The 12162-nt window shown below is 40.6% G+C and overlaps 1 protein-coding gene across 5 annotated transcripts in view; it reads left to right on the plus strand.

The window, feature by feature from the left end:
- LOC110486447 (TRIO and F-actin-binding protein) overlaps positions 1–12162 on the plus strand; it is a 29697-nt gene that overhangs the window by 13404 nt on the left and 4131 nt on the right. For all 5 annotated transcript variants that reach the window (XM_021558059.3, XM_090196579.1, XM_090196577.1 and 2 more), the window contains 3 exons: positions 3718–3877; positions 4029–4142; positions 5116–5202. In XM_021558059.3, the coding sequence (XP_021413734.3) occupies positions 3718–3877; positions 4029–4142; positions 5116–5202 (361 nt within the window). The remainder of the gene's footprint in view (positions 1–3717; positions 3878–4028; positions 4143–5115; positions 5203–12162) is intronic.

The following is a 12162-nucleotide window of genomic DNA, read 5'->3' on the forward strand; positions in this document are numbered from 1 at the left end:
ATGGGCTAATTAATGTGTGTAGTTTGAGGGATTTCTTAATTTTTGAAATCCATTTTAGAATAAGGTAATGTAACAAAATGTGATGAAAGTAATGGCGTCTGAATACTTTCCGAATGCACGGTATACACTCCGGACTTCAACATCGCTCATCCTAATATTTCTTACTTTTTAGATTTGTGTGTATTGTTAGATATTACTGCACTGTTGGAAATACGAACACAAACAGTTTACAGGTTACTGAATTTAGCTCTGCCTGAAGTATCCCCTCCTGTGCATTTTACCACTAAGCCTATGGTCCGGGATGGGCAAAATTACAAAATGCCATAAAGGTCCATATCAAAATAAACTACAAAATACCTTTTTATTTTTTCAAATGTATGTCATTAAAATAGATGTATTTTAAAATACAAAAATGTATTTGCAGTTAGCCGCCCCGAACTGCAACAATGTTCTCAGTAAGGGTTACAAAAACATTTCCCTTGCCATGACTGATATGCTAGTTGAGCAAGTCACTCTGGATAATAGTGTCTGCTAAATGACCAAAATGTATAAGTGAAAATGAACATACCAAAATAAACTTCAAAGCATACTGGGTATTATTATTGGCCTTGTTTTGGGGTGGAGCTCAATAGAATAATACTCAGCATGCTTTGCAATTGTTTATTTATATATACATTTCTATTTAGTTCATTTAGCAGATGCTCTGATCATGCTATAGTCAAATAACATTTTGTCACTTGCGCTGAATACAACCTGTGTAGACCTTACTGTGAAATGCTTACTTACAAGTCCTTAACCAACAATGCAGAAAATAAGTAAATAGTAAATAATAAAATAAAAGGTAACACAATAAAATAACTATAATAAAATAAATAATAAAATAACTATAGCAAGGCTATATACATGGGGTACCGGTACCTAGTCAATGTGCGGGGGTACAGGTTAGTCGAGGTCATTTGTACATGTACAGTGCCTTCGGAAAGTATTCAAACCATTTACTTTTTCCACATTTTGTTACGTTGACTGGGGGCAATATTGAGTAGCTTGGATGAATAAGGTTCCCAGAGTAAACTGCCTGTTACTCAGGCCCAGTTGCTAATATATGCATATCATTATTAGTATTGGATAGAAAACACTGAAGTTTCTAAAACTGTTTGAATGATGTCTGTGAGTATAACATAACTCATATGGCAGGCAGAAACCTGAGAAAAATCCTACCAGGAAGTGGGAAATCTGAGGTTTGTATTTTAACTCTTTGCCTATCGAATATACAGCGTCTATGGGGTCATTGCACTTCCTAAGGCTTCCACTAGATGTCAACAGTCTTTAGAACCTTGTTTGATGCTTCTACTGTGAAGGAGGGGGGAATGGGAGCTGAATGAGTCAGTGGTCTGGCAGAGTGGCATGAGCTGGTCACTCGGGTTCATGTGAGAGTTAGCTTGAGTTCCATTGCATTTCTGAAGACAAAGGAATTGTCCGGTTGCAACATTAGGATATTTATCATAAAATCTTCAATAAAGATTGATTCTATACTTCGTTTGACATGTTTCTACGGACTGTAACGGGACCTTTTGACTTTTCGTCTGCTCGCGCGTCATGAATTTGGATTACTGGGTTAAACGCGCAAACAAAAAGGAGGTATTTGGACATAAATGGACTATCGAACAAATCAAACATTTATTGTGGAACTGGGATTCCTGGGAGTGCATTCTGATGAAGATCATCAAAGGTAAGCAAATATTTATGTTATTTCTGACTTCTGTTGACTCCACAACATGGCGGATATCTGTATGGCTTGATTTGTTTGAGCGCTGTACTCAGATTATTGCATGGTGTGCTTTTTCAGTAAAGCTTTTTTGAAATCTGACACAGCGGTTGCATTAAGGAGAAGTGTATCTATAATTTCATGCATAATAGTTGTATATTTTATCAATGTTTATTATAAGTATTTCTGTAAATTGATGTGGCTCTCTGCAAAATCACCGGATGTTTTGGAACTACTAAACACAACGCGCCAATGTAAACTCAGATTTTTGTATATAAATATGAACTTTATCGAACAATATTTACATGAAGTCCTATGAGTGTCATCTGATGAAGATCATCAAAGGTTAGTGATTCATTTTATCTCTATTTCTGCTTTTTATGACTTCTCTATGGCTGGAAAAATGGCTGTGTTTTTCTGTGACTAGGTGCAGACCTAACATAATCGTTTGGTGTGCTTTCGTCGTAAATACTTTTTGAAATCGGACACTGTGGTGGGATTAACAAGTTTATCTTTAAAATGGTGTAAAATACTTCTATGTTTGAGGAATTTTAATTATGAGATTTCTGTCGTTTTGAATTTGGCGCCCTGCACTTTCACTGGCTGTTGTCATATCGATCCCGTTAGCAGGGTTCAAGCCATACGTTTTAAAGCCTTCTAAAATGGAAGGGGAAAAAAATGTTTCTCAGCACTCTTCACAAACTACCCCATAGTGACTAAGCGAAAACAGGTTTTTAGACATTTTTGCATTTTTTTTACAAAAATATTCAGACCCTTTGCTATGAGACTTGAAATTAAGCTCCGGTGCATCCTGTTTCCATTAATCACCCTTGAGATGTACAGGCTTCCTTTTCATTCTGTCATTTAGGTTAGTATTGTGGAGTAACTACAATGTTGATTCATCCTCAGTTTTCTCCCATCACAGCCATTAAACTCTGTTTTAAAGTCACCATTGGTCTCATGGTGAATTCCCTGAGAGGTGTCCTTCCTCTCCGGCAACTGAGTTAGGAAGGATGCCTGTATCTTTTGTAGTGACTGGGTGTATTGATACACCATCCAAATTGTAATTTATAACTTCACCATGCTCAAAGGGATATTCAATGTTTTTTTTTTTACCCATCTACCGATAGGTGATCTTTACAAGGCATTGGAACACATCCCTGGTCTTTGTTGTTGAATCTGTTTGAAATTCACTGCTCGACTGAGGGACCTTACAGATAATAGTATTTGATGAGGTAGTCATTCAAAAACCATATTAAACACTGAGTCCATGCAAGTTATTATGTGACTTGTTGAGCCCATTTTTACACCTGAATGTATTTAGGCATGCCAATACAAAGGGGTTGAATACTTACTGACTTAAGACATTTCAGCTTTTCATATTTTGATTAATTTGTTAAATTCTAAAAACAGAATTCTACTTTGACATTGTGGTATTGTGTGTAAGCCAGTGACACAATTTAATCTATTTCAAATTCCGGCTGTAACGATGTGCAAAAAGTCAAGGGATCTGTTGCGCATACAATGTTAATGAACATGACATTACGTGTGTGTGTGTGTGTGTGTCAATTATGATTTTCTTTTTGTATTTGTGGTTAATAGGTGTGGGCAGAGGTTTCCATCTAAACCACTGTTGTACCAAAATGTTTGTACCAAACCACTGTTGCACCAAAATTAAAACCTAATTACTCAGAACAAAGCACACCCACCCTCACCACCATTTTCACGGTTAGATTTTTCAAAAGACTGTGTTATTCATGTAATGGTCTGCCATGTAAACACAACATGGCTACTACTGTTTTGACTGTGCACAGCCAGTGCAGTGTGTCAAGTTTTCTACAGAATACCAGTATTGTCTCCAGTTTTGCTTTTAATCTCTGGCATAATATAGTATTTACTGTAATATACAGTTTATGTAAATTAAATGTTTTTATCCTCTCTCGTCCCCTCAGGTTAGAGACCCAGGCCCTGCAGAGGGAGCTGTCTGGCCTGTCTGAGAGGTACTCCCAGAAGTGTCTGGAGCTGAACAGGGCTGAGCAGAGTAACGGGGAGAGGGAGAAAGACATTACTCGCAAGGAGAGCGAGCTGGAGCAGCTGAGGAAAGAGAACCAGGTGAGCCAGGAGTCTGGAGGTCAGCTGGTCCTGTGCATTTAGCCTAGTCTACCCTAACACTTTTCTGTTATAGACAAGCAATGCCTATCCATATGACACATTCAGCGGTTTGTCAGTATGCTCAAATACTGTCAATGTTTTCACCTTTCAGGACCTACAGGCCCGTTTGACAGAGGAGATCAGCCGCATGCGCTCCATTGTCACGGGCCAGGGGTCGGAGGGTGTTTCCCATAACAACCAGGACAGGCCGTCCTGTGAGCTGGAGGTGGGTCAGGAAGAGGGGAGGAGATAAGATGTAGAGAGCCCCTCAACCATAAGCCTCTACCTACAACAGTGACATAGGGGGCACTTCTCATGTTTGAATAGAAAGGGAAGGGATTATGAAAGGCAGCGTGCAGTTGGTTACTATGTAGGGCAATGCCTTGAATCTGTGTGGTGTGAATTTTTACATAAATGCATCATTGACTGTACACTGAAACACACTGCCCCCTGTTGGATGCTGTGCCCCATGGAGACACCAAAGGTGTTTGTAACACACAAGTTAATTTGTTAAAGGGTGACTGCACTTCCTGATTTGGCCTAGTTTTTAGATTTGGTTCATTTAAGAAATGCTTGTGGCCATGACTAAATTCAACCGAGAGTTGTTTTGGGTTGTGGTTTGATTGTGTGTGTGTGTGTGTGTGTGTGTGTTCGCAGGTGGGAAGAGTGAGTTATTTTGCCACTTAGCTTCAGTTGGCTATTGTGAGACCGTGGCAAAATTGGTTTGACTTTGGATAGCCTACCTCCGGGGCTAGTTGAATTAATACACTTTATATTTGGAGGTTAAGTCACTGAAATTTGGAGCTATTGGACTTTTAACATATTTTACCATGTACATTGTGAAATTTACCGATGGTCCCTAACTAGTGAACCCAAAGTTGCCACAGGCGTTACGATCGGGTTGCTTGCTACTGTACTCCGAAGTGATGATTACCGGATGTGGGCAGGATTGAAACAAACCCAACTTTAATTTACGCTGAGTTGCGGTTAAGATGACAAGTCTCACAAAACTCTATTTTGGATGAGACTGACTTTATGACCAAAATCATCCTATTTACACTTTGTAGTCAATTTTGACAGAGTAAATGTTTCTTCTAAATAATGTTTTTATGGACAGTTGCTATTTGTTTGCTCAGTGTCTTAGATGTTGGGTTGATCACTCTTGTTAGCTTGTAATAATATATTTTGTTTTGTCACAGGTTCTTCTCAGGGTGAAGGAGAATGAGGTGCAGTACTTGCACAAGGAGATCAGCTGTCTGAGGAACGAACTTCAGTTCCTGAACACGGTACTGGTTCACTGTGTATTTGTTTGCAGGCATAAAGGTCTAATGTTTTCATCTGTAGACGGGTTGGCTGACAACGTCACAAATGATGCGTGTGTATCGATGTGGTCGGAAGACATGCATTATAATTCTGACCGGTCAGATGACTCGGTGCATGTCCATGTAAAAGGACCCATAAGCACCAAATGAAAGATAAGAAAATATATTTTTGGGAAATTAATGCATAAACCAGATTTCCAGCCAATGTGAGTAAAAAATATTTAAAAAACATTCACGACAGGCCTGATGGAAAACAACATTTTTTTGGTAAACTTTCCAAATCGACACAACAAAATACACTAGACAAGGTGGCATCTTTTTGTGTCGGTAAAATGACGCAAGAAACGTCAGTGGAAAAGCTTTTATGCGCAAATATTGCTATGATATGTAGGTAAACCTGGAGTCGGGATGACGTTGTGTGGTCTTCCTACTACGACTCATCGGGAAAGCATGCTGTTTATTAGGAAAGCATGCTGTTTATTAGGAAAGCATGCCGTTTATTAGGAAAGCATGCCGTTTATTAGGAAAGCATGCCGTTTATTAGGAAAGCATGCTGTTTATTAGGAAAGCATGCTGTTTATTAGGAAAGCATGCCGTTTATTAGGAAAGCATGCTGTTTATTAGGAAAGCATGCCGTTTATTAGGAAAGCATGCCGTTTATTAGGAAAGCATGCTGTTTATTAGGAAAGCATGCCGTTTATTAGGAAAGCATGCCGTTTATTAGGAAAGCATGCCGTTTATTAGGAAAGCATGCCGTTTATTAGGAAAGCATGCCGTTTATTAGGAAAGCATGCCGTTTATTAGGAAAGCATGCCGTTTATTAGGAAAGCATGCCGTTTATTAGGAAAGCATGCCGTTTATTAGGAAAGCATGCCGTTTATTAGGAAAGCATGCTGTTTATTAGGAAAGCATGCTGTTTATTAGGAAAGCATGCCGTTTATTAGGAAAGCATGCTGTTTATTAGGAAAGCATGCCGTTTATTAGGAAAGCATGCTGTTTATTAGGAAAGCATGCTGTTTATTAGGAAAGCATGCTGTTTATTAGGAAAGCATGCTGTTTATTAGGAAAGCATGCCGTTTATTAGGAAAGCATGCCGTTTATTAGGAAAGCATGCTGTTTATTAGGAAAGCATGCTGTTTATTAGGAAAGCATGCTGTTTATTAGGAAAGCATGCTGTTTAGTAGGAAAGCATGCTGTTTAGTAGGAAAGCATGCTGTTTATTAGGAAAGCATGCTGTTTATTAGGAAAGCATGCTGTTTAGTAGGAAAGCATGCTGTTTAGTAGGAAAGCATGCTGTTTAGTAGGAAAGCATGCTGTTCAGTAGATTACAGATTAAATAAATGATGAACTTCAAAGGGTGGTGAAAATTCAAGGTGTTGAGCTTTATGCTGGTTTCCAATATTGAGGGTCTTGTTCTGGTGACATGATCATCAATGCTTGGCTGTTTGACAAATAGAAATTCTCACTTTTTTATCCATAATAATCTCATCATTTAGGGTCATCTGCGAGCTATTGGCTTGAGTGCATTTGCCAATACCAGAGTGGGTACACTCGCTATATAACGCAAAAACTTTGTGAGAACCATCAGTAGAGTTGAAAATGTGATGGAAACTCATTTAACTTGTATTTTTTATTCGGTACCACAAAATATATGTTCATGTGCATTACGTCATCACGCACACACAGCCTTTTATCCACAAGTCAATTTGATGGAAACACCTCTGATGGGAAAATGTGCATACTCTTGTTTTTATGCATATTTTTGAATATTCACATGACAATCTGTCGCCAATTTGATGGAAACCTAGCTATTGATACATTTTCAACCATTTTCCAATTTAAAAATGTGGCATAAGTGAAGGCCTTGATTTGTGGATAAACAGATGGAAAATGAGTCTTAGAAAACATCTACCAGAAGAAGTATTAAAAGGTATTAGAAATGCATCAAAACACAGAACGTTGAAGTAAAGACCCCTGCCAACTAATATCAGCACTTTGTTTCATTTTGGAGAAATTGTTTACCTTCTGTAAATCTAAGAAATATTGCTTTGTAGTTTCATTACCAAAAACTAAGATATTTTCAAATTTCTCTCCCTCATGAGCAGGGAAGATAATGAAAGTTCATACAGTTGTTGTGGTAATTTCCTGTATTACTAAACATTGAGAGAGCAAACCACACACAAGTCAGAGTTATATTATAAAGTCCATCTTTTAATTATGAGCTTCACCATAACCCTGTTTGACTCTCAGATCAATTCAGTGTCTATAAATGAATTCTCTGAGAGTGCTTACAAAACAGTTCTTAGTATCATTTATAGCCAAGACACACCCATCTCAACTCACATGACGAAACACAGATCTTAGTATAATTTATAGCCAAGACACACCCATCTCAACTCACATGACGAATAACAGATCTTAGGAACATTACAAAGGAAGACTTTACTTGAGAGAGGTGTATCCCATAGCCAGACAGCATTAGCTATAAATTATCGTTCAGTTTGGTCTCCTAAACAAAGTTCTTATCTCGTTCTTGGTACAACATAGTACCAAACCATTACCTCATCCAATGGCATATATCAATTGTCAATTCTAGATACTCCCATCTCAAATACACCCCCTCCTGGACAAGATCAGGTAAGACAGTGAGCCTCTTAGGTCATATACCAAATCAAGATCAGGGCAACCTCAGAGGGGACATACAATAGTTACAGACACATTCCCATCAGAAGACAAGCCTCCATTCTGTCCTCCTCCCCTTCTGATATTCTTCATAGCATCACATGGTTTAACAGATACATTGACATATGAAGGCAAGCCTGACCTCTCCCCTCTCTGGGCCCCTAGTGACTAAGCCCTGGAGAAGAGAGAGGAAAATGCAACTGCCAAAAGAAAACATCCTAATGACAAATATCTCACACAAGCATTATGTAAATAAAACATCTTATCTATGTTACCCAACTAATTCTGATTCAGCCACGACATAGTGCATTTGGAAAGTATTCCTTGACCTTGACTTTTCCCACATTTTGTTACATTTCAAAAATAAAAAACATCCTCATCAATACACACAATACCGCATACAGTAAAAGGCACATCACAGCCCTCTTGGAGTTTGCCAAAAGGTACCTTAATGACTCTGACCATGAGAAACAAGATTCTCTGATGAAACCAAACTTGAACTCTTTGGCTGAACGCCAAGTGTCAATTCTGGAAGAAATTGGGCACCATCCGTACGGTGAAGTGGTGGTGGCAGCATCATGCTGTGGGGCTGTTTTTCAGCAGCAGGGACTGGGAGACTAGTCAGGATCGAGGGAAAGTTGAACGGCACAAAGTACCGAGAGATTCTTGATGAAAAGCTGCTCCAGAGCACTCAGGACCCCAGACTGGTGCAAAGGTTCACCTTCCAACAGGACAATGACCCTAAGCACACAGCCAAGACAACGCAGGAGTGGCTTTGGGAGAAGTCTGACTGTCTGGGTGGGCCACTCAAGGAGCCCAGACTTGAACCCGATCGAACATCTCTGGAGAGACCTGAAAATAGCTGTACAGCGACGCTCCCCATCCAACCTGACTGAGCTTGAGAGGATCTGCAGAGAAGAAATGGGAGAAACTCCCCAAATACAAATACAGGTGTGCCAAGCTTGTAGCGTCATACCCAAGAAGACTTGAGGCTGTAATCACTACCAAAGGTGCTTTACCAAAGTACTGACTAAAGGGTCTGAATACTTATGGAAATGTGATATTTCAGTTTTTTTCTTTTTTATACAAAGAAATTCTAAACCTGTTTTTGCTTTGTCATTATGGGGTATTGTGGGTAGATTGAGGAAAATGCATTTTAAAATAAGGTTGTAATGTAACAATGTCGGAGAAGTCAAGGGATTTGAATACTTTCTGAATGCACTGTAAGGAACAAGTAATGGTCGACCTGTCAATTAGTTATAGTGATTTTTTGAATTATTAAGTGGTTAAATCTCGTTATTACAAAAAAATCTAAAGGAATTACTGCAACTGAATTTGCTATAATGGACAATCGGAAGTCACAAATAGGACTGTTGCAGTGACCGTTTTACCGCCTCACCTGCAGTCATGACCACAGTAAAATTCCACGTGACTGTTGATTCACGATCTCCTGATATGCAATCTACACGTGCTTTGGTAGTACCCAACTTGCTAACAACTATCAGGTCCTAATGGCCTGGTGCTCAGGGCTCTATTGTCCCTCTAACCACGAACATCAATGCAAATGCAGTCAAAAGTAACATAAAACACTTATGATCAAAACTGTAGGCCTATTATACTTTTAGAACTCACATCACTGTGATGATCAAGTTCAACTGCAGGTTGAAACTGTGTAAAACATGGTCATTGTGGATGTTTTTTCAAAGCTTAACAATGAAATGGACAGCTCTAAGGTGACGATAAATTCAAAACACCCATATGCATATTAGAGCTTATGCTTACGCATAGGCTGAATTATTAGAATTATGATTGTGTCATTATACAATACATAGCCTACCGCATATTACGCATGGCAGAAAAAAACATCAAACCAAACAGATGTGCCAAAGACATTGCTCTAGCCTATACTCCAAAATTAAACACATTTGAGTAATCACCTTTGAGTGTGAACTGTTGTTATACATACTGGTTACATTATGCTGTTCTCCAACATTTCTATCCATGAGTCTGGGAGAGAATGACTAGCCCTAAGCATTGCAGTTGGTTCATTGATTGTGCAGGGCTATTTTGAATAGCCTAGTAATGGGGATTTAAAAATTATATATATTTTCATAATTAATTGGGTGAAACACAACCTTTTTAGCTATACAGAATCTCACCCCCATGCATTTCCATCTCCTACGCTCTCTTCTTTTTATTCATTTTTTCGAGCGTGCAGAGGGACTGTCAACAGTTTCATCAAGTATGTTTTGTTGCGAAAACATGTTACTATCGATGTTCCCGAACAGATTTCACTTGGTTTCACAAATGTAAGCACTGGGTAGCTGCAGGAACAGGGTTGGGGAGCCCATGGCATACAGAGTACTGGGTAGCTGCAGGAACAGGGTTGGGGAGCCCATGGCATACAGAGTACTGGGTAGCTGCAGGAACAGGGTTAGGGAGCCCATGGCATACAGAGTACTGGGTAGCTACAGGAACAGGGTTGGGGAGCCCATGGCATACAGAGTACTGGGTAGCTACAGGAACAGGGTTGGGGAGCCCATGTCATACAGAGTACTGGGTAGCTGCAGGAACAGGGTTGGGGAGCCCGTGGCATACAGAGTACTGGGTAGCTACAGGGTTGGGGAGCCCATGGCATATAGAGTACTGGGTAGCTACAGGAACAGGGTTGGGGAGCCCATGGCATACAGAGTACTGAGTAGCTGCAGGAACAGGGTTGGGGAGCCCATGGCATACAGAGTACTGGGTAGCTGCAGGAACAGGGTTGGGGAGCCCATGGCATACAGAGTACTGGGTAGCTGCAGGAATAGGGTTGGGGAGCCCATGGCATACAGAGTACTGGGTAGCTACAGGAACAGGGTTGGGGAGCCCATGGCATACAGAGTACTGGGTAGCTACAGGAACAGGGTTGGGGAGCCCATGGCATACAGAGTACTGGGTAGCTGCAGGAACAGGGTTGGGGAGCCCATGGCATACAGAGTACTGGGTAGCTGCAGGAACAGGGTTAGGGAGCCCATGGCATACAGAGTACTGGGTAGCTGCAGGAACAGGGTTGGGGAGCCCATGACATACAGAGTACTGGGTAGCTACAGGAACAGGGTTGGGGAGCCCATGGCATACAGAGTACTGGGTAGCTACAGGAACAGGGTTGGGGAGCCCATGGTATACAGAGTACTGGGTAGCTGCAGGAACAGGGTTGGGGAGCCCATGGCATACAGAGTACTGAGTAGCTGCAGGAACAGGGTTGGGGAGCCCATGGCATACAGAGTACTGGGTAGCTGCAGGAACAGGGTTGGGGAGCCCATGGCATACAGAGTACTGGGTAGCTGCAGGAACAGGGTTGGGGAGCCCATGACATACAGAGTACTGGGTAGCTACAGGAACAGGGTTGGGGAGCCCATGGCATACAGAGTACTGGGTAGCTGCAGGAACAGGGTTGGGGAGCCCATGGCATACAGAGTACTGGGTAGCTGCAGGAACAGGGTTGGGGAGCCCATGGCATACAGTTTGGGCAGAATATCACCTGTTGCTCAGCGAGAGCATGCCCCTCAAACCGTGTGAAGCATGGAGTGAAATAAGTGTTGTGATATTTATTTCTCAGCTGCTCATAATAAGCACATGCTCTGCTATGAAACCGAAGTGGCCTATCCGTCATCACTGGTGGGAAAGCGCGCAGCCTCCATTCACTATTCAAGTGCATACAGATGACTTGTCTTTTCCCCCTGTTCCTTCCCATTTGATAATGTGCCGTTCTAAATTAAACTAATTATACATATTAGTAAAGACGAGCTTCAATTTAGAATAGTCTGATGGGTAAAAATATGATCACTTGAGAGAACAGCTGTGCAGACTGAGGCAAGGAACAGAGCACTAGCTTTTATTGCTACTTTCTCAAATCCTCAATAGCCTATAGTCACATCATGCAGCCCATATGTTTCTAAGACATTCTAAGGTTTGTATCATTCACAACTAACATTGCCAAATAACTCTAAATCTAGTGTAATAGCCAGATAACATGCAGTAGGTCAACTCGTATTCTGTTCTTCTGAAATACATTTTCTTCATATCATGTTTCTTTTGACCTGACTAAAATAAATAATGGATTTATTGTGATGGTGTATAATCAATTTATTTATTAGATTTTGCAAAGGTGCGCGCGCATCAGGTGTAGGCAGCTTGGAGGCCTGGGGATACTAAGCGTGCGTGACAATAACCTGCTGACAAACTGTCATGACCGCCACA

The sequence above is a fragment of the Oncorhynchus mykiss genome, chromosome 13, assembly GCF_057628025.1.
Source record: "Oncorhynchus mykiss isolate SJ-2025 chromosome 13, ASM5762802v1, whole genome shotgun sequence".
Classification (NCBI taxonomy): domain Eukaryota; kingdom Metazoa; phylum Chordata; class Actinopteri; order Salmoniformes; family Salmonidae; genus Oncorhynchus; species Oncorhynchus mykiss.